At 42.8% G+C, this 23,735-nt stretch overlaps 2 protein-coding genes across 2 annotated transcripts in view; both read right to left on the minus strand.

Annotated features, from left to right (window-relative positions):
- Window positions 1-5,229: 5,229 nt before the first annotated feature.
- Window positions 5,230-6,588, minus strand: LOC310854713 (uncharacterized protein; the record flags this gene model as incomplete). The annotated part of the gene is made up of 1 exon (XM_083759386.1): window positions 5,230-6,588. The coding sequence occupies one exon, from the start codon at window positions 6,586-6,588 to the stop codon at window positions 5,230-5,232; it is 1,359 nt and encodes a 452-aa protein (XP_083615512.1).
- Window positions 6,589-16,262: 9,674 nt separating this feature from the next.
- furina (furin (paired basic amino acid cleaving enzyme) a) overlaps window positions 16,263-23,735 on the minus strand; it is a gene marked incomplete at its 3' end in the record, with an annotated part of 96,500 nt that continues 89,027 nt past the window's right edge. Inside the window, exons 13-16 of the mRNA XM_083759590.1 lie at window positions 21,992-22,171; window positions 21,345-21,469; window positions 19,908-20,036; window positions 16,263-16,867 (exon numbers count right to left, since the gene is read on the minus strand). Of these exons, the coding sequence (XP_083615716.1) occupies window positions 16,263-16,867; window positions 19,908-20,036; window positions 21,345-21,469; window positions 21,992-22,171 (1,039 nt within the window). The remainder of the gene's footprint in view (window positions 16,868-19,907; window positions 20,037-21,344; window positions 21,470-21,991; window positions 22,172-23,735) is intronic.

Consider the following 23,735-nt stretch of genomic DNA (forward strand, 5'->3'; position numbering starts at 1 on the left):
TTGAGGGAGGGGGGATAAATGGCCTAAAAATATTGGAAAAAAAGTGCCCTTCTGGGCACAGGTCTCCACCAGGATAGGAATGTAGGACATTGCAGCTTGCCTTCATCTGGTGGTTGGATATAAGGGAAACAAAAGTAAATTAGAGGTACAATAGAGAGTTATAGCGCCACCTTGAGGCTGAGTTGAAATTGTTCATGTGGCATTTCTTCCTCGGCCTAGTGGGAATGTGCGTGCACAATTTCACGGAAATCACGCGATGTGTTCATGATTTGCAGCATTTTGTTTGAAACTGAGCACTCCTGTGAACTTTGGAAGCCAATCTTAACCAATCAGGATGGAGTCTGAGAAATCTGAAAGACCGGTTTTGTTGAATGGCTGTAGAGAGACTGTGTACCAATTTGCGTGATGTTTGGACAAAATCTGTAGGTGTACTGTGCAAAAACTTGTTTTGCACAAAGCGGCCTCCTGGTGGCGCTATAACAGGCTATAACAGGCTCACAAAGCGTCGCCTGTGAGCTTGTAGATCTGCTATTTTCAGCATGCAACAGAGTGTAAAATGACTTATACTGGATTTCTTGTCCACTAGTCCCTTCCTAACATTTTAGTCTAGTTTTTTTTTGTCGAGGAAATTGTCAGTATATTTAGTCTTATAGTTTTAGTCATCATAGCTTAGTTTTCATTTAGTTTCCATTCGTTTTTGTCAGTGGAAAAAGGTAGTCGACGAACATTTTCCGTCTTAGTTTTAGTCGACGAAAACAACACTGCTGTCAGGTGCGGGGAACGGAGGGGCTTTTTCCCCAGTGTAAGAGAGACACTTGGAGAGAGAGGTTTTGTGTGTGTGCTACTCTGTTGTTGAGTGTGTAAACGGTGACATGAGGAGAGAGAGAGAGAGAGAGAGAGAGAGAGAGAGACTTGGAATACTGGTTGGCGCACCACAGGACGAGCCGAGAGAGAAGGAAGAACTGGATATTCCCTCTAACACCCGCATTAATTTCTACTTGCAAAAAATAGATTTCAACCTTACTACTACTTTGTACTACTAGGACTAAGACTAAAAAATATGTTAAAAAAAATAAAAAAATAAAGTTTGATGAAAAATGTATAATAATTATATAATAATTATATAATAAATTAATAATTTACATTTTGGGGATATCTTTCACAATAATGAATAAAACATGTTCTAGACATTCTAATGATCACAAAAAAACATATATTACAGTCCAGACATTTTTTATTGGTGTGAATTTCAGCCTCTGGGGGGTATTTATATGCAAATATCATGGCCAATGGCATTGAAATGGCATTGCAATGAACATCACGGATGACGTTTAGGTGAAAAAAGAACAGAAAAAAATAATAATTAGTAATTAAATTAAATACATTTGTTGCTAAAAAGCAACGCTGGGTCTTAGAGGGTTAAACAGACACAAGACAAACACAAGACAGGTGTTTTGAATGTGTGAACGCAGCCCAGTAAGGGCATTATGTCAACAACCACCCGCTCACCTCCGCTCCACCCCCTCCTGGTGCCGGGGCCATCTTGGATCCTTAACCCATTCTGACCTGAGATCAGATTCATACGAGGTTTCCGCCGGACACACACTGGTCTGATGAACCCATTCTGACCTGAGATCAGATTCTAAAAATGTCAGTCGCTCTTCGATTTTTCAAAAATAGCAGACCTACAAGCTCGTATCGCGCCACTCGGTGGCGCGATATGAGCTTGTAGATCTGCTATTTTTAAATAGCTAAAGCATAACATGATGCTAACCCCAAAATGGGTGCCCGTTCAGAATGGGTTAACACAATATAAACAAATGGGTGAGGGGTGGGGCAGAGAAAGGCCCTTATTATCCATCCATCCATCCATCCGAGTATCCATAATTAGGTTATGGAGGTAATGATTCCAGCAGAGAATGCCAGAAATTGAATGCCAGGCATGTGGGGATATAATCCCCCCATCTGGTCTGTGGTCTGCCCTCAGCCCTACAGTATATGTCAAAGTCAAGCATTGAACAGGCATTTAGGATGCTTCATAGTTCATACTTCATATGAGCTAACAAATTAGACCAAAAATACTGGTAACAAGAAAGAATCCCTGGTCAGAGTGCGGGCAGCCGGGACATCTTTACTATTTTAAAGACGGAGTGCTGTGATTTTTTTTTCTTCTGTTGCATGTGTCTATGGAGTTAACATTACTCCATAGACACATACTTAGGTGTGCTTAGAATATTTAAATGTCGTCCCTGTGTATTTTGTTTTCTTTCTGAAAGCTACAGTATATAGTATTTTCACATGCACTTCTCAGTTCCAAGTATTTTCACACGCACTCTCTGTTCCAAGTATCAAGACCTGATACTGGTATAGTCGCTATCACGCTGCAGACCAAGACCTCGCCGGTTCATCGTCTATAAACAGAAGTAGCAGAATTTGGCATAAACTTACTTTTTATGTTGGAAAATACAATGTGACTTTTGAGCAGTGCAGCCACTCAAATGACCAGCAATGTCTGTCCCCATCTCTGGATGTATGTCCCTAAGTATGTTTATGGTACCAACAGGTGACAAAATGGCGCTGTTGAGCTTCACACTGTGCACAGGTGCATGATGGGAAGCTGAGTTCTAGTGTAACAGTGCAGTACAGACTACCAGGCGCAATAGCATGTGTTGTCCACCAAGTGTCACTGTTGTGCAGTCAGCAACAGTGCCCCCAACAGCCGCCGTGTCCGAAACGGTTGAGAAATGACAGAGTTACTGTACCATGTGGGGGTCCCTCCAAACCTACATTCTATGTCACTGAGCGTCTGTAAGGCATTCCTTATACCAAGATGCTATAAGTAGTAAGTACCAACATCTTAACCCTAGAACACGGGTGATTTATACCTGGACGATTTTCGTAATTTTCATAATGTTGTTGATGTCTGAGGCACGTCTTTCAGTACCTTCATGATGCTCAGTGACATAGAATGTAGGTCTGTTTCCCTGCCCACATCCCTGTCTTTGTTTTTCTACAGACAGGCGCTCGGGTGAATTTCATCCGTGTTTAGTGATAGTGAGAGAAAAATCCCATACACCCACAATGGAATGAAAACATACCTGTATTTAGTGAAGGTGTTCTAGGGTTAAGGATGCAATTATACAGCTTGCATGGTTACAAATGTAAGCGGCGTGTGTTCATATTTGTAAGCCTCTGGTAATGCCCATGCATGAGTTAGTTGTGAGAGGCCTGCAGATTGCAGGAATGCCCAAGCCAAGAGCTATGGCATTGGCTAAATGCAGTGTCTGTGATAATTGGCAGTAGCCAATATAGTAGGAGTAGGAGACAATGCATTTGTGTTGTAAAATGTAAACACAAATAGATGTTAATTGTGTGTGCAGTCTGTGCACGTTTGCGTCACTCTGTCTGGACTCATGTCTTTCCACTAGCATAGATAGAGTACTGTATGTGCGGATGGTAGAGATGGTGCAGCAAATGTTTGTTTAAAATGCCATTGACAATAAAGAGAATTTAACGTTTGTTTTGTTTCAATGTTTGTTTTACATCATCATGTTGTAAGATGATAGGAGCGCCCCTCACTTCACACGGGTGTGATTTTTACACCTTAACGTATCTTTTAACAGACCAAACATTTGTTTTTGTACTTAAAATCCATAAAGGATTGTATTAAATGTGTGGTTTGTAGATATTAGAGCAAAACTGGCTCTATTTTGAGATATGGTGCAATAACAATTAAAAGAGCACATTGTCCATTCTAGATATTTCAAGAATACAATCAAAATCTATAAACAAACTAAAAAAACATGACTGTGTAGTGTGTACCTTAATACCTCAATCAATAGCTGTAATCAAATAAGGGCCTTAAAGTCAAGCTTGACTACTATGATGGCGTTTTTAAAAAATCACCCCAAATGGAATGCTAAAAAGCCCTGTGAAGAATTGACAAAAAAGATGACAAAGTTCACTGTGTTGGATTACTGATCCTCTCAAGCAAGTTTACAATGTCTGCAAACTGATTCCTACCGTACTGAGATGAGTGAAAACCAATGGCTTCCTGGAAGGTGGGAAAAACACAACAACATGGCCATCTGCCATGTGGATTTACAGTAGGATTTCAACCATATTTGGGCAAGTCACGCCATGTCATTTCCAGTTACATATAACATAATCTGGCAAGGACAGATTCCGAGCTGCAATCTGTCGGCACTCGGCAGGAGCATTCTGAACATTTGGGATTGGGGGAATGACAACATAAACGCCCCGTCGGAAGAGGAGGGCGGATCAAATGGGCCAACATCCTGTTATCCACATTCTATCAGGCTGCGGGCTGCGCCCTTAGAATAATACTCGCCCAAGAGGCAAAGTAAAAAAAACAGCAGAGGGCGCTGTTCTGTCCCTTTTTTGCCAATGGGTTCCCAGACTGCACATCGCAGAACATCAGATGACTCCTACGGCTACAGCATGGGATGAAGGTACGTGGACTATATTGGGTGAAACCTGAAACTGTCCACCTCTGTACAAAGTACAGAGTACTATACAATAATACTGGTGTAAGTCTTAACCCTGCAACTTACACAAGCAAGTAAAGCAGTGCTACTGAACATGAAAATAGAATGTCTGTGAAGTTACTATAGGCCTACAATAAATAGTTAGCATTTATTCCAATATAATAATATTTAAGAGGAAAGTGGCTTAAGACCAAAATCCTGGAACAGCGTATAAATAATTCTCTCAATAAAAACAATAATAAAACGTACAGCTCACATGTAAAACAAAAAAATATATATTCATAATAACAGCCTACATAGTGTATCAGTGATAACCAGAAAGATGCAATCCTGCGGAATTGCGAGTGTGGTTGCCAATCTCGATTAGGAACATTGCCCAATTGGAAGAGCTGAGTTGGGTATGTCACTGCATACGGTCCAATCCGATGAGGGCACATGAAGTGCACAAATGCCTTGGGACGAGTTCCGAATCGCTGGCCAATCGGAGGGGAGAATAGAGCGTTGTTGCACGATTTAAACGGTATTAAATTATTTAAACGTTTTCACTGTTGCACTGGAGTGCAATAACAATATAGTGCTATGCTTGCCTGTACTGTAGGCAACCACAGGGGTTACATCCAGGGTGTTGCTGTCTGACACCTATAGGCAAAGGTACAATGCATTTGGTCCTATATGGTAGAAAGGACACATTGGAATGCCTTTGTTGTGGTGTCTGGGCTCTCTACAAGCAGCCCATGTCTTGATCACAGACACTCTGGCGCAGGTAGTCGTCATACATTGCTTTCTTTTTGCCCTTGACCACGTCCTGCACGTAATCCAGTTTCTCCTGCAGCTGCCTCTTCTGTTTGCGCGACAGAGTGTGCGGAGTCCCGAAGGATCTGCTCGCGAGGAGGAGCAGGATGTAGGACAGGAGCACCAGCACGCCACATCCGTAGAACTGCTGCTTCGCAGACAGGGACTTGAACACGTGCACCACGGGAGTCATGTGGAGAGAGAGCGCAGTGTTGCTGTCACGTCCCAGCACCGCTTCCAGCACGTCTCTGGAGAGGTTGCTCACGAGCAGCAGGACCATCAGCGCCAGTGGCATGCTGAGCCCCAGCAGGCCCAGGAAGAAGCCTTTGAGGTGCAGCCGTTGGTTCTCGACGCTGGCCTGCATGTCGTCGTCGAGGACGATCTCGATGGCCTCGGTGATGAGCTCGCAGTCCTTCTCCAGTGTGTTGAGCGTGTTCTGGAGGGTCTGGTTGATGGTCTTCTCGACGGTGCGACACAGCTCCTCGATCTGGTTGACACAGCGGCTGGGCTTGCTCGGAGTGGGAATGTAGATGGTGGGCATGTCGAAGCCACACTTGTTGAGTCCCGGCCGCTTGCACAGCTCCTGGACGATCTGCATCATCACCCTCTGCCTGTCCGAGTCTCCGCCGGCCTCGTCGGCCTTGCTGAGGTAGAAGCGCAGCCGGTCCCCGTGCTTGTCGTTCAGGCGCTCCACGATGTTCAGCGTGCGCTTGCACAGAGCCTGGCCCATGGGGTCGAAGAACACCAGGATCAGGTCACACTGTTCACCCAGCCACATGATGACCTGGTCCACTTCAAAGGGATACTTCATGTCTCCGTCTACGAGGCCCGGCGTGTCCACAAATGTCACCAGGCTGAAGCGTTTCTGCCGCGACGTGCAGATCTCCGTGCTCAGGTACTCCGACACACCTTTGAATTCCTGCAGAGGCTTGAAATGTGGGTATAGATGAAAGGTGGCGTTTCCAGTGAGAGATTCTCTCTTGCGGCCACTAGTAACGAAGGTGAAGCCCTGGGTCTCTATAGCGACACCGGTGCGTTGGATGTGTTCCTCGACGTACCAGTTGATGAAGGTGCTCTTGCCAGCCGAGTGGTTTCCCATCACCATGACCGTGATCTTTTTCCTCGGTGGCTGCAGCGTTAGACCAACAGACTGGGCTACTGTGATCAGCCCACTGTCTGCGTCGACGTACAGCTGGTGACAGTCCCGTAAGATGCGCTCATCACAGGACACGGTGCCACATACCGACTCTGCGTTTGCAGGACTTCGGTTCTTAAGTTTTCCGAACATTGCAAAACGCTGGTTGTTCAGTCTGGTGAAGTTAATCTCGCTCATTTAAAACAGAGTGGCGTGTTGCTTGAATCACACAGGTCCATTTAAGAAAATATGTGCTACTGAATATATCTGACATGGATGTCAGAATAGCTGACGACATTGATGTCGTCATAATACCTCCCCCATCTGACGACATTGATGTAGTCACAGCTTCTCCAGGCCAACAAGACTGGGGCTTCATCCACACCTACATAAACGTAGCGTTTTCGTTTTCGTTTTCGTTTTTTTAAATCTCTCCGTCCATACGACACGTTTTTTTAAATCTCTCTGTCCATATGACCAATGGCAAGACCCATGCAAAACTCCGTTTACATTGTCCACACAGGGAACACACAGGCGGAGTTTTAAAGAAATACACTGTGGCAGGAGTTTTCCAAAAGATGCGTTTATATGGACCAAAAACGCGTTTGCGTGTGGGCGACCCCCCCAAAACGCATATAAAAACCTACGTTTATCCGTTTACCCGGATACGTGTGGACAAGGCCTGGGAGTCGACTATGTCTTTGTCCCCTTCCATATAAGGCCATATGACACCGATACGGTAACGGTATGCCCGTATATGGAGCGCAAATCAGCATTACACACGTGCATACCTGGGATTCTACCTAGTATGCCTTTAACTTTTTGAGGGGCGCTAGCCCCTACTATATACAGGTTTAATGTTTGTTTTTCCTTAGACAAACATTAAAAACGCCATTGACAATGGACAGAGTTAAATGTTTGTTTTGCCACTAACACAAACATTAAATGCCATTAACAATGAACAGAGTTTATTGTTGGTTTTGCCACTAACACAAACATTAAATGCTATTAACAATGAACAGAGTTTAATGTTGGTTTTGTCACTAACACAAACATTAAATGCCATTAACAATGAACAGAGTTTAATGTTGGTTTTGCCACTAACACAAACATTAAATGCCATTAACAATGAACAGAGTTTAATGTTGGTTTTGTCACTAACACAAACATTAAATGCCATTAACAATGAACAGAGTTTGTTTTGTCTGTTTGTTTTGTCCTCAATGTCTTAAGATGATAAGAGCGCCCCTCACTTCACACGGGTGTGATTTTTAGAATGGAGATGCCTGATATCACAGTATATTCATTTAGAGGACACCAGAATGGTCTTTCTTTGCACAGAATGGCCAGGTGCTCTAGTGTTGTGTCGAAAAACGCCGCTATCTACAATGGTTGGGTCATGTACTCCGAATGGTCCTGGATCGAATCTCAAAGGTTGCACTGTATGAGTGAGATGGACCCCAGTAGGGACAAGAAGTCAAGGTCAAGCCAAAACCACCTGGTGACGAAATGTGACAGCTCAGCTAAAGGAGATGAACCTTAAATGGGACAAGCGAGGCACAACATGTCCCGTTGGAGGCAGATCATCAAATTAAGCCTTATGTCCCACTTGGGACGAAGCTAAGTAAGAATGGTCTTTTAAATAACCATTTAGGACGGGAAACCTTTTTGGGGTTCTTGTTGCTATATGTACAGTATATATAAGATTTTTGAATTTTTTTACAAGCATTAAAAAATGGTTAACTGAACATTCATTGGAGTAATGCGTCTAATAAAGTGTTAGCCAATGTGTTTACATCCATGTCAATGGACTTCCTTCAGGCGTTATACCGCTGATATTAATGAAGGCTCTGTTCCATTCTGGTCAAACAGAAACACACTCTGCTACACCAGTGGTCACTGTGGTCTCATTTGTACACTCCCAGCGTTATGGGGGTCCGTGAAATTAAAAGGTTTGAGAACCACTGTACACTCAATGGAACATAATAGAGGGTAGCCTTAATAGAGGGTATGCGCATGTTTAAAGTGAATGGCACATCGAGTGGCAAAGCAGTGAGTTTAACATTGTTTAATGCAATCAGATAGGACTTTTCTGTGTGGATGTATGGGCTGTCAAGGCCAGAAAGTAGTTTTTTGCCACTCAGTAGGCATCCCTGCATAACTTCCGGGTTTGATGATGATGTCACGCGCATACCCTCTATTAGTATCATCGGTAACACCAATGATGCAATGAAAGGACCACGTCACCACTTTCCAACCTACGTTCATATAATTGGTCCTCACTAATGTTCATGATACAAATCATCACACATTCTCACTACTCAGTCTGTGTCTCATAGGAGAGCTGTGGGCAGTTCAGAAACCCGTCCACCTTGTCTTATGTATGTGGTGGAATGGTGGACCCCTGCCCGGTGATTGCTGTTTTTGGGGTGTCTCCAATCGAGGAACGGCTCACGGGTCTTCAGGCAAACGCTGTGGCATTCACAACGCTTTTGGCTCGTAGATTGATACTTCGACAATGGAAGTCGGGGAAACCTCCCTCGTTCAAACAGTGGGTCAAAGAGGTTCTCTCCATGATTCCCCTAGAGAAACTAAGGTACAACCGTAGTGGTTCTAAAGATAGATACATTATGACTTGGACCCCTTTCATAGAGTTTGTAGAAAGTATACCTTTCACCTGTAACCTAGATACCATACCCTGATGAAAAATTCTGTTTATTTTATTTTATTAAAATTTTTTCTTCTTACTATGTTCACTAGTACTTTCAAAACTAGTTTACTAATTACTTTTACTGTCTTGTACTGTCCGTCTTTGTTTTATTTGTCTTGTTCTGACCTCGATTGGGGGGGGGGGGATATTTACATGTCTGATACAACAAAATGTACACATGTTTTTTCATTTATTCATCAATAAAAATCAAAATAAAGTGTTAAAAAAAAAGAAACCCGTCCACCATGTGACATCATTGATGGGTAATCAAAGCTAATAGAAACTGCAGGCTTTCTATTCCTGAAAAGTTGCGATGTTGTTCTCACAAATCTAAATATTTTTTCAAAAACATCTTCTCGTTTCTGAAGTGCCCACAGCCCTCCTGTGAGACACAGACGGAGTAGGAAAATATTGTGGTATTTTACCATGAACATTAGAACCAATATGAAGATACTGTAAGTTGAAAGTGTGAGTGATCTTTTCGATGTCCACAAAGTTGATGTTCTATTATGAATCAGCACAGCATGCTAAGGATTGGAAGAAATTCACAGAATCAAATTTGCATAGATCTTTATTTTTTTTTAGTAGAATCTATAATTGACATCAATTAAATAAGGAGAAAATAAAAGCACAAAAACAAAATCTTTAAATTACAAGAAAATTACACTGCACCATTCATATAGTACAAAAATAGGCCTTATTTTAGAGCTATGTCCCAAGTAATACAGTTCATTTTGTTTTCTATTATTCATAGGTCACTGGTGCACTGTGTGCAGCCACAGGTCAGTGACCTCGTAAGAGGTGGGAAGTGGTCAACAGAGCTGCATGAGGCAGTTCCACTGAGCCTGCACACCCAAGTGTTTCATTTATACCTTAACAAAGACGTGCGCCCCACACACACACACACACACACACACACACACACACACACACACACACACACACACTTCAGCCCTTAAGTTGTTTATGGTGATGGGATACAATACATTCTCTACCGCCTCCCTCCACAGCTGCTGAACATGCAGAATGCCACTGAAAATCTTTATACAGTAAAATCAGTGTTAATATCAAGGTGGTGTAAGTGATATATATATATATATTTTATACGTGTAGTTCGATATTCTGAGTTCTGACAGCAAACTTCGATATTCTGACAGCAATCATTGCTATAGTGTTCAGTAACAGTAACTCTTCTATAAATACATTCTCAGTTGCCGACACCAATTTTATCTAATCGGGAGAGAACTCGTACAGGATGAAGGACTAAAGTGAAATTGATCACACATTTCTAACTGGAAAAAACATTGTAATTGAAGCTGATAAATGATCTTTGTGGAGTTCTCTCTCACTGGATAACATTATTGTTGCAGAAGTAAAAATGTATTTTCCGTTTTCCAAGAGCATGGGGGTTGGGGACACCCGTTACTGAATTAACACTCAATGATTACTATTGGAATATAGATATTAAACTTTTGGACAAAACCAGGTTCTGTTTTTGTCTTTTTATCACATCAACTTTAACTTTATTGTTACAGGAAGGTGGTGTCTATGGAACCAACCAACTAACTGTAGGGTTAGTGTTAAATGAACACTAATCATTTACTGTGTAGATATTTAAAGGCAAAAATTACAGAGAAAAAAAACAAATTAAACATAAGTTGATAGATGCCGATATCCAAATGCAAAATAGGCTCACAGGACAAAAAAAAAAAGAAAAAGAAGGGGGTTCAGTCTTTGGTTAAGCCAAAGATATTGCTGGGATTAAGCCAAACTTGAAACTAACCACCATAGTTGTAGCATAGATAGGAATGAATCAACGCAAAATAGGACATTTCTGATAATCAGAGGAGCTACATAGAACCTTTTCAATAACAATCTGGACATGAATTGGATGTTAAAGAACCATTTCAACCAAGGATACTTTCCAGCACAGATTTCGCAGAGCGCAATTCTTTTTTTTTTTAGACCAAAATAAGGTCAAGAGATGAAGCTTTAAACATGACTTTCCAAATCAGGAAAACAAAAGAAATCACATAAACAGCAAACATTTAAGATAGGAAAGCATCTCTAAATTTGCTTTCTGGTGTAACATCCCCTGTTCATTAATAAAATAAAAAGTATTACAGTATATGGATAATGCAGTCTTCATGTCTGCATAGTACTGGACAACGTGAGGTTGGGGTCCTTGTTGGGGTTCAAGGGGACCCCGAGCTAATTGATTGATACGATTGTACACAGTTAAATTGGGTGCGTAGCATTATACAATTCGACTACCCAATATTCCGACCATAGGGCCCCATATACTGTACTAACCCCATCCCCAAACCCTAAACGCATGTGGAAGCCATGGGTGAGTCTTGACCGGCCACATACTGTATTTTACAGGGCAATGTACTGTATATCAAAGTGGGCATCCTTGAAATTAAGTTTGTGAGCCACTGCACAATACATTTTGTAAGGATTCACACATCATTTTTAGGTTTCATAACAAATAACTTTAAAAACCCAATTTAGAGGTTGTTTTTAAAAGTGTATTCCCCTGGCTGAAGCAGCTGACTCCCAGTGCATTTTAGAGTTACTGCCGCCATTGGCAAGCGGGGAAGGTTAATTAAGTTTATGATACTTGCCATTTATTACCTTGCCTTTCTAGTTGTAAATCTTTGCTTATTTTGTGCAAGGTGATGATCTCACAACGTTAATCAAATTAGCTCCAACATATTTATGGTACAGTGTTACCTCCAATGAAAGCTTTTATCAAGAAATCTTTAAATCAAGCTTCATTTTCTTGTGATGCTTGTACAACTTCCAAGCAAACAATCCCTGCCAAAAGGGAAAACAAACTGTGATTGTCAGGGACATAAAATCTATGTATATGTTGCTGTCGGGCAGAAACCCCACCTTTGTTTTTTTCATAAATGAATGCCCAAATTCGTCATTGTAGCCTAATGTCATTTTTTCTACAAGAGTAGCAAAAATAGCCGACATACGATGTGACGCACTGTTAGCTTGTAGATATATCTTCCATTTTTGCTATTCTATTGTTTTGTTTTTGTGAAACTGAAAGTGGCTAATTAACAAGAATGACTTTCGTTACAGGGGCATACAGGGCTCAATTTTCGTCACCGCTAAACCCCTTATCCCTAAACGTCTTTGCCTTTTCTTTTTTTTTTTTTTACTATTTTGCAAAACATTTTTGAATAGTTAAAATGGCCAGTCTACATACAAGCTCACAATGTGTCAATGTAGATTGGCTAGATTAACGATTCAAAAATCTTTTTCAAAATAGTAAAAAAAAAAGGCAGAGAAGTTTAGGGAGTGACGAAAATGGAGCTCACAATACAGTATGAGGTTTCCAACCAACAGCAACAACAACATTGAAACATTGTCAAGTCTTGCTAACAGAAGAGATCGTGTAATGCCTGAAAGCAATGCTCTTGATTCCAAGTTGACTCTAGAGCTCTGTCTTAACACTCCTATGAACATTCCTATGAATATTAAGCCTGACTAATACTTGGTTGTAAGATGGAGACACGCACTGAAAAGATCAAGCCACTCTACAAGTCCACAGTGCATTCGCATCGAGCTTGTAGATCAGCTATTTCCGGCACACACAACACCGTTGTACAAACTGCGTATAAACTTAAAACTCTATTCCTACCCTTCCTATTTTAAAGAACATACATTTAAAGCACTTGGGTTAACACCCACGATGATCAACCCTAGAGGCAAATTATGCAAGTGATAAATCAAATATATAATTTAGGGGTGTTATCATTCATGCCGCGGGGCTTCCAGACCTGGCCAGCTGGCACCGCTTGTTATTTCTAAAAGAAAAATCGAGAGAGATTTTACTTCCACTCTTCCCCATGAAACGTTTTTCCATTTGTGACTAATATGAACATTGCTGAACGGTGAGAGGTAGATGTCATCACCATGACAACCTCTCTCAGCAAGCTCACCAGTTCTGGACTGAAAAAAAAACGAAAAAAAAAAAACAGATGGATCCTACATACACTGGATCAATTTATGAGATGCAGCTCTAAATAAAAACTGCTTTAGTACTGCTGTTAATATTTTTCACTGAAGATAAAAAACAAAACATCGTTGCTATTAATAACATTAAAGTTCTAGTTAATTGCTAAATATACCGAACATAATCTCAGGTTCAGACCAGAGTAGAGACTGGATGATGGGTGTAGAGAAGCTGTGAGACAATAGATTAAGAGTTAGTGTCGAAGTGTCCTTGAGCAAGACGCTGAACATGCAGGTTGGTGCCTTGCATGGTTTCCTCTGCCATCGGTGTATGAATGCGTGTGTGTGTGTGTGAATGGGTGAATGTAATGCACAATCTATGTTAAGCGCCTTGGATAAAGGCGCTATATAAATGCTCCATTTACCCATTTAACCCATTTTGGGCGGGAACCCCTTTTGGTGTTAGCATCATGTTATGCTTTAGCTATTGAAAAATAGCAGATCTACAAGCTCATAGCGCGCCACCGAGTGGCGCGCTACGAGCTTGTAGGTCTGCTATTTTTGAAAATTCAAAGGACGACTGACATAGAAACATAGCTTTTTCAGAAAACTGTCAGGATGTAGAAGACATTTTTAGACTCTGATCTCAGGTCAGATTCTCAGGATAGTGTAACTCTGCCTCAATCTGTAAGTACAAAGCTGTGAGCTCAAGGAGAGAAGGAAAGCTTACAGGCCAAAAATGTTTTCACACGAGAGACAGTGGTCAAAAGACACTTCACATTTCCAACTTGAAAGTCAGCTATTTTTGGCGAGCAACGCAGTTGTGCGACTAAATATAAAATAGGGCACTTCACTTGGACAAGCTCTCTCTCACACATAATATGCACATGGTCATAATGATAGCGAGTTGTGAGACATAACGTGTACCATTCAGTCTGCTCTGTAGTACGGTACAACTACAAGAGAAACAACACAAAACGATACAAGGTTGATCACAGGTCCCACATTATCTAACAGCTGCTTTGACAAGCCCTCATGTTCATTCAAAAATAATGTATTGAGCTGATATCAGCAGTCAAGCAGAAACTATGTATCTCCGTATTTCATCTTTTTCTTTTCTTGTTTTTTCGTACAGTCGTACGGTATGAAATAGCCGATATCTGCTATAGACAATCTTCGTCTATAACTCCCAAAACAGGGACGGGCAGGTTGAAAGTGGTTAAGTCCGTCTGTGGGTTTTATTAATATATAACAAATAAAAGGTATTAAGCGTTTGTGACTAAACTACATTGGATCCATTAGAACACAGGCTCTTTTTTGCATTTCCTGAAAAAGTAATAGTTTTGGACATATAATTTCCGCCCGACAGCGACAACATGTTTCACAAACTCTGCAGCTACTCTCAACCTTAGCTTGTCGAGTATATAGCACGACTTCACAGATGGGATGAAATCTTGTCAGGGGATTATTTGATGTAACCTGACTCTGCCAGATGGGGGCGGTATTGGGTAACCATGTTCCCCAACACAGCATCCATCTGAGATCGCTCAGGGGATTGAGCTAACACCGAACAGCTCCGGTTCGAACCAATCAGCGTGAGCTAAGGGCGGGATATGTGCCAAACCGGATGTGACGCTATATAGACACGTCAATATGATTGGTTGTGTTTGCACGCCCACACGGTGAGAGACAGACGGTCCCATCCAATCATTTACCAAGTGTCTTGAAAAAAAGGAACAGCCCTGTCATCGAATTTGCTCCCGAGATCCCAGATCCCAATAAGCTGTGAAACAAATTTGTGTAGCAAGCTTCTTGGATCTGGCAGCGTCAGGTTATATTTTATGTACTGTAGTTGCTAATAGTAAAAGTCAGTAGGCCTATGGGGTTTCTACTATACGAGTGCTCAGTGGTTGAGAGGGCAGGAGAATTCATAGTATCTATCACATTACAGCAACATTACCAGGGAAAGGTCAATGCAGCCGAAAATCTAAAACGGTGGATGGGGGTTTAAGCTGCAAAACGTTGCGAGTTGTGAGACAGCATTGGTGATGACAATGGAAGGACAAAAGGGCAGCTTCTTCACATCTAGAATGGCACCCATGCAGATGCACGCAGCTAGGAAGAGACAAGAAACTAGAAAGAATTTTAAAAATCCCGAAATGAAAGAGACTGAATACCCAAACACCCAAGATGGACTCTTTTTGGTTCTCAAAAAGAAAAAAGAAAGAAGAAAAAAAAAAAGGAAGACATTACATCCAGTTAAATGACGTATCCATGAACATCCACCCTGAGGAGGCACTTACTTTTCGGAAATCAGAGTGTGGGTTACATTTCTACATTTTTGTCTTTTGTTTTATATAAATTGTTTTGCGGTACTTTGGTAGGGATGTTGCATTATGCTTTTTACAAATACTGAATTTGTGCCAAAAAGGTTAATAACTTGACAGTTTAAAAGGTTTGCTTCAGCCAATTCTCCGGGGTTCACAGTGAAGCAATACTTTCCACAATAGGACTTTTAGTCCCAATTACTTGATATTATAATTTCATAGTTCTAGTTGTGACAGAACCAGCTGCAGCTGTTCTCTGTAACAAAACGAACTATAATTCTCATCAAATTTACCCCCAGTCACTCACTCACACTCACATTCACACACAGAAAAACTGTGTTCCCCACCTCTAACAATCTCATCTGGCTATTGCAACGAGACCCATGGAAACAAATAAAGAGGGAGTAAGCAAACAATCCTCGCATGTTTATTGTGACACAGGGAACCCTGAAGTTGTGGGGGGGGAAGTGGGCTCCATCACAGACAATCTCTGTCTGCTAGTGATCATGATCGAATTGTGGGAGATACAGGAGTTAATTGAATGGAAATGCACCCAACTGTGAACAGAGCAAGAGCTCAGGCCATTGCCAGCTTTGGGAAACAGCCTCTGTTTATAGGCCTTCCACAGACGTGTGGAAGACACGATCCGAAAGGCAGGACCCGGATAAGAACCCAGTGAGAGACAATGAGAAGGAATGAGAGATGAAAGCAGGTAGACGACTGTGAAAGGTCAGTACCACAGCCCTTTTGTATCAAAGGGAAGGGATGAGGGATTGTTGAGAGCAAGAGAGGAGTGGGGAAGGGCCCGGCCGGGGGTGTTAAAGAGCACTTTGCGTCTTGATAAAGGCAGTCCTCTCGTTGTGGACGTCAAACTCTTCATTATCGGAGTCCGTGTTTATCCCTTCTTCCCCCCACACTGTGGGGATCCCGCGGTATGACACCACCCTGTTGCCCCCGAGGCCGAAGCCCGCCCTCAGGCCCCCGGCGCCGGCCTCCAGGGAGGGCAGCTTGGGGAGCGCGCCCGAGCGCAGCTGCAGCAGCAGGAAGACGCCGGCGAAGGTGGCGATGATGGCCATGCAGCTGAGCACGGCGATGGTGATGGGCAGCCGAGAGCTGGTCTGGAGCGTCGGCCCGCCCTTCCCCTGGGCCACCATGAAGCTGCCGGGGGACTCGCGGATCAGGTTGAGGTGCAGGCACGTGCCGGAGACCACGTCCAGGCGGGTGTGAGCGGGGCAGGACAAGCACGCGTGGGGGCCGAGGCCGCTGCAGGTCAGGCAGGGCGCTCGGCAGGCCAGGCAGGTGAGGACGGAGGCCTCCACGTTGTTCCCCAGCGTGTAGTTGAGGGGCTGGGACCCCACGGAGTAGCCCGGGGGACAGGCCTTCACGCAGCCCTGCCTGAAGAGGTAGTAGCCAGCGTTGCACTCTGGAACAGAAAGAGGACAATCTGAAATGTTTTTTTCAATTTTTTTTTTATTCTTTATTTACCCAGCTGAGCACAGGTGCTCATTTTCAGCAACCCCCCTGCACACAGAAACACACACACACACACACACACACACACACACACACACACACACACACACACACACACACACACACACACACACACACACACAATCACTTCCCCACACAGATTTTTCCTGCCCGTCCGGGGAATCGAACCGGCAACCTTTCGGCTCCTCTAACCCTTAGGCCACCGCTGCCCCAAGCGCTGGCCGCTGATGACAATAATAATAATGTTTTGTTTTTTTTAAACAATCAAAAACCAGTGGTGGAAAAAGTACTCAATTGTTTTACTTAAGTAAAAGTACCAATACTGCAATTTAGAACTACTTGAAAATGTACTTGAGTAAAAGTACGAAAGTATCGGCATCAAAATGTACTTAAAGTACTAAAAGTAAAAGTATTCATATTGCAGAATGTCCCATTTCACAAGTTCAAAATGTGTAGAGAATCTATTGAAAATAGCCGATGTACAAGCTCTCAATGCGTTGCAACGCGACGCATTGTGAGCTTGTAGATCGGCTATTTTCAAATGGCCGAAATGTATAGGGGTGAAGTGGTTAAATGTATGTTTTCTAATCAAAATCGCCAAAGTAACTAGTAACTAAAGTTTTCAAATAGTTGTAGTGGAGTAAAAGTACAAATTTTGGCTCTGAGATGTAGTGGAGTAGAAGTAAAAGGACTGGAAATTGGAAATACTCAAGTAAAGTACAAATACCTCAAAATTGTACAATACTTCAGTAAAAGTACATAAGTTTGGTTACCTAATACATACGTTTTGGGGACAATCCTTATCCCACATTCATTCTACGTGGTCTCAAAACGCATTGGAATACACCATTTCAAACATGAACACTTTTACATTTCACCAGTGCTGCTTCGTGCATAGAAATGCAATGACAAAAGGCTTTGTAAATTGTTGCGCTGAGTACAGCATATTTAAGTCAACAGCCCCATTTCCATTTCCACCAGGTCCAGATGCAGACCATTACCTACAAAGGCAATTAAACTGTGGGCACTGACAGAGTGTGGCGAGACGCGGGGGGAGGGAACAGAATCCAATTTAGAGCAGGGCTTTAACTGTTGACTCACAGATCTGTGCGTTTGTTCCAAGCACTAAAGCAGTTTGCTCAAATTATTATGCTAATCACTTGACTTTAGATCAGCTTATGATATACCGACATGTTTAGAAAAGCGTGCTGTAGTTCAGACTCAATCTGCAGTTGTGTTATTTATTATTTTGATTCGTTTTTTTTTCTAAACCAAATCTAACGTAGCCTTTCAATCTGTGTTTGGTTGAGCCCTATGCCATGGAAGAACCGTCAAGAGCCTGCAGGGGGCAGTCTTCCACCATTTCAGCCGACTAACTATCATTGCTTTTACTTGAATATCGTTGCCATTGGGCAGTGACCTCATAGTTCATATCTCCATATTTCAGTTTTTTTTTTTTTATAAAATAATGCCCTACTTTGTCATACTACTACAGTGACACAAAAGTTCCCCCAAAAAATAGCTGATCTACAACAGGGGCGCAGATAGCATTTTATAACTGGGGGGGGGGGGACATATTTGGGGGCTATCTGGGCGCATACTTAGGCAGATTTTCCGCGTTTCTTTGCGGATTTCACAGCAAAACACTGCCAACACAGCAAAACACATGCAGCCACGGTACATGGCTTCTTTTTTGGAGGGGATAATCCAGCCTCCTCACGAAACTGAGGGGGTCGATCCCCCCCCCCCCCCCCCCCCCCCCATCTGCGCACCTGATTTACAAGCTCACAATCGCAATGTGGTTGTCTGTGGGTCTTTAAATAACCAATGAAAAGTATGAAGGAGGAAAAAAAAAGTATTTCTAAATAATAACTAGATTGGATACATTAGAAGTCGATTTCCTGAAAAGTAACACCCGGTAAGATTCCACAGAGGCACTGCTCCGTGGCATGTCAGGCCTGCCCATCTGGATTGGGCAGTAGACATAATCTAGATATCATTCATTTTAAACGTTGACTGCAGAGTCAGAGGGAACCGATAAAAAAGGGCTTATCGTCATTCTGCTATTTTGTTATTGGTAAAATAGCCTCTCATGACATGGAAGTTTACAGCATTCATATTCAGGTACCTCACAGGAAGTTTGCAAACCGAAAATGTCATACATTTGAAATAGGAAAACTTGATGCAAAAATAACCGAAACGGTGTGATGAAGCAGACTATGATCAATGTCACACGCTGTTCCAACTTGTACAGTCCACATGTCTGTACCAAGCCCCCAGTAAGGCTATCCAACGTTGAAGCTGCCACCACCTACTGGTGAAATGTGGAATTGCAGCACTTTTCATGGAGGTGGACGGACGTTCATGACGTCACGTGCGTAAGCCCAGACCTCAGATTTGAGGTCCGGGGCTAGGCTAGGCTAAACTTCCGCTTGCTTGAGTTATAATTGCACTTCCGGCAGTATTCCGTGTGTTTCAAAACACCACTGAGCAACAATTGAAATGAATAGCAGGGGGGGGGGTCTCTATCCTTTTATTACTCTATGGTACCCCCCCCAATCAGCTCCCACAGACGCTGTAAACCAGGGATGTCAAACTCAAATACACGGTGGGCCAACATAAAGAAATTGGTAGAAGTCAAGGGCCGGACTGTGTTTCAACACAGGAGGACAGGTCAGGAGGACGTCCCAGGCAAATAGCAAAAAAGTAAATGCATTTAAAACTGAAAATGCATTATTATTTATTATTAAGCTCAGTTTCTTGTTCCATGATCCTCACAAAGCAGGACTTGTAGTATTATGGTGGTCCGTGCAATAATATACCAGAGGGCCAGTTCTAATACTAATTCAATATCATCCCGCGGGCCAAAGATAATTCATTCACGGGCCTGATTTGGCCCCCGGGCCTTGAGTTTGACATATATGCTGTAAACACTAGTATACAACGGACAAAAGTGACACTGTTCTTACCGATGCAGATCTGCTGCAGGTCAAAGGTCTTACAGCTGCCATTACCAGGCTGAGATAGCTCCTCATCAGGGGAACTGGACGTCGCAGAGCCCGTTCCATACAGGACCAGAGTGAACTGGGTTAGAGTGCCTGAGAGACAGGAGAGACAGCAAGAGGAAAATGTGTTAGAAAGTGTCCCGAAAGTAACAGGCCATGGCATTCTCCGGGGTGTATAATGGTAGCTTCTGTCCTTCTTGTTTTATATATTCTTAAGTTTTCTTGGACAAAGTTGGCCAAAAAGTAAAGTATATCTTGAAATGAGCAACAATCTGAAGGCAGACATCTGCTCCAGTAAGAATCCATTGTAAGTTAAGAGCACAACTCCTGAAGCCTGATTTATGCGACAAAGTGGCAAGCAGCATGTCGCTTCACCAGAAATAACGTTTCAACTCAAAAAGCAAAAATGGCATATTTCAGCATAAAGCATAAATCAGACTTCAAGAGTAACACATTGTGGGGGAGGGTTACGAGCGGCTCTGCCTTAGTGAATCATCCTCACTGAGGGGAGGGAGGGCCGACGGACATGTAGTGTTCTGGGATTCTCTTGCTGCAGAGAACAGTGCCTGATGTCTGTGATCTGCACCACTAAGGTCGTTTCAAGGCCAGAGTGCATCATCGATGCAAGGCTGCAAGCAAGGTTCACTCTGTCCCAGTGTTGTTTTTGGCAGCACACTTCTGTTTTAGTTTTAGTGGTAGTCTCTTGAATAGTTTTCATTTAGTTTTAGTCACATTTTAGTCACCCGGAATGTTTTACTGTTAGTCTAGTTTTAGTTGACTAAATACCATGAGATTTTAGTTGACTAAATCTACAGTTTAGTCGAACAAAATGTATTTTGGCGGGCCTTGATGCCGTCGTAATGACTGTTTTCTTCACTTGCTGAAAATAGCCGATTTACAAGCCTACAACGCGTCGCGCTGGGACGCGTTGTAGGCTTGTAGATCGGATATTTTCAGCATGCAACAATTTTTTTTTATGTTTTATCCCACAATTTTTGTAACCCCTTTTTTCACCCAGTGTCAATTATCTAATGTAATCCTGGGCGCTATACACTTCCTCTGCCAACCTGGGGGAGCATCGGACTGACCTCATGCTTCCTTCTATGCATGAGGAGTCCAAGCTGCTTCTTTTCACCTGACAGGGGGGAGTTTCCCCGGCCGGACGTAGCGCGTGGAAGGCACACGCTATTCCGACCAGTTCCTTTCCCCTCCATCAGCTCATAGCTCTACTATGAGCTTGTAGATCTGCTATTTTTCAATAGCTAAAGCATAACATAAATGCTTTAACCCATTCTGACCTGAGATCAGATTCAAAAAATGTCTTTTACATCCTGACAGTTTCATTATTAACCCATTCTGACATGAGATCAGCCCCCCACCACATTCTCTAAACTGACTTACCATAGTCGCTGGCCCCCACCACATTCTCTATTTCCAGAGTCCACTCGCCACTAGGGTTTTCATCCCAGAAGTGGGTGGTCATGAAAGCCCAGTCATTAAAGCCCTCTGACGAGTAGTCATGCGGCCTGTCGGAAAGGACAAGCAGAATATTCGGATTAATTGCGAACGCAATGAGCACTAGCAGAACATGTCTGTCTGTGTGTGTGTGTGTGTGTGTGTGTCACGCTGTAACACCACCCGCCCGCCACCAGAGGGTGCAGCTGTATCACACACAAAACACACACACACACACACACACTTAACTTAAAAAAAACTAAACTTAAAATAAAAACTTAAATAAAAAATAAAAACACGCACGCACACATACTAAAGAAATGTCTTAAAAAAACGTAACTTAAAAAAACCTTAACTTAAAAAAAATATCTTAAATAAAAAATAAAAACAGGCTCGCACACATACTAAAGAAATGTCTTAAAAAAACGTAACTTAAAAAAACCTTAACTTAAAAAAAATATCTTAACCCCCCCCCCCAACGTACGCAATTTATTCGAATTGTTGTTATTGCAATTTACAAGCTACGTTCGCTTCCCGCGTTCGCGCGTCTTACTTGTTATACTGGAGACACGTGTGTGCGTGCGTGTCCATACCTGGGGGCAAGCAGTGTAGAGTGTGTGCCCATGGGGCTGATGAGATAGATTGCCAGGTTTCCCCTGCGGTTGTAAGTCAAAGTGAGCTGGGCCTGTACATGCTCCAATGAAGTCACATGGCTGGCTGTCCCAAAGCAGGAATCCACACTTTTGGCAATCACCAAACGGCTGCCAATGTTCCTGATACATGCAATAAACAGTATCATTAGTATATACACTGTAAATATCAACACTGCCTTGTACTGTAGATACTGCAAAAGTCAGTAGGTCTAGTCAGTGGGTGCACAAAGGTCAGTATGTGACTTTGAAGGGCAGACGGTTTAGGGCCTTGAAAAGGATTAGCTAGTTGTGTCCGGCAGCACCAACCAGTAGTACCAGCCTCTTCTACCCCTAAATCCGCTTAGGAGATTACACACATCCACAATGATGAGGAGTGGACGTCTGGGGGCAGACATGAGGCTTAAACGGTCACTGAGGTGCCCAAATGATTAACAATAATATTATAACATTGTGGGCAGTAAACTGGGCATGAGTCGCATGACATAACACTCCAAAATGATATTCCAAAAAACATATATATATATATAAAAAAATAAGAAATGTATCGAGCATCGACTCACTGAATGGAAACAGAGCCGAAAGGGCCCTGCTGTAGTGGTCACAAAATGATGGACGGACAGATGTATATCAGTAGCTGGTCCATTAACCCATTTCGACCTGAGGCCGATTAAAAAAAAAATGCCTTCCAAGTTCTATATTTTTATATAAATCACCATGGTGACTAACAGTAACTGTTGTTCACAGCAGCTGGATCTTTGTGTTCCGAGATTGCCAGCATAAGCTTCATGAAATGAAGAATGAATGGATACAAAAAAAAGAAGTAATTTGTAGAAGAAAACAAGATTGAAGATAATATGGCAGCCTAGAAACCACCGTGAAGAAATACTCCTCTCGGCTCGATAATCTCTTAAAAATCTTAAAAATGTGCTTCAAGTATGTCCACCCTTTACATACCGTACATGCACGAACGCATGCACGTACCAGAGCCAACAGAGCATGTCAAAAGATGCCCAGAGCTATGCTCAGAGATGGAGACATGGCGCGTCATCGCTGCTGAGCGAGGCAGCTCCCGACTGTCACACATGAGCACCTCTGGCTCTCACGCCCCCATCCGTCAATTCAATTCAATTACATTTTATTAAAGTGTCAAATCACAACGAGTTGTCTCAAGACACTTTGCAAACCAACAAAGATCCACCCAGAGAAAGCAATATTGCTTACACCCCCCTCTGTCCATCCATGAGCACCTCTCACCCCCCCATCCACCCGCCCGGTCACACCCCCCATCCATCCGGCCACACCCCCATGCGTCTGGTCACGAACCAGTTCATCTCGTCTCGCCACATCTTCCCAGCTCTCACTTCTTAACCCATTCTGAACCATTTTGGTGTCGGCATCATGTCGTGCTTTAGCTATTTAAAAATAGCAGATCTACAAGCTCATATCGCGCCACCGAGTGGCGCGATACGAGCTTGTAGGTCTGCTATTTTTGAAAAATCGAAGAACGACTGACATAGAAACATAGCTTTATCAGAAAACTGTCAGGATGTAGAAGACGTTTATAGAATCTGATCTCAGGTCAGAATGGGTTAAACTTCCTGGTCTACCGTAAATCAGATCTACACAGGGTTAAATTGAGTGTGTGTGCAAACTGTGCATGTGTGTGTGTGTGTGTGTGTGTGTG

This window comes from Protomyctophum parallelum, assembly GCF_964188405.1.
Source record: "Protomyctophum parallelum genome assembly, chromosome: 2".
Taxonomy (NCBI): domain Eukaryota; kingdom Metazoa; phylum Chordata; class Actinopteri; order Myctophiformes; family Myctophidae; genus Protomyctophum; species Protomyctophum parallelum.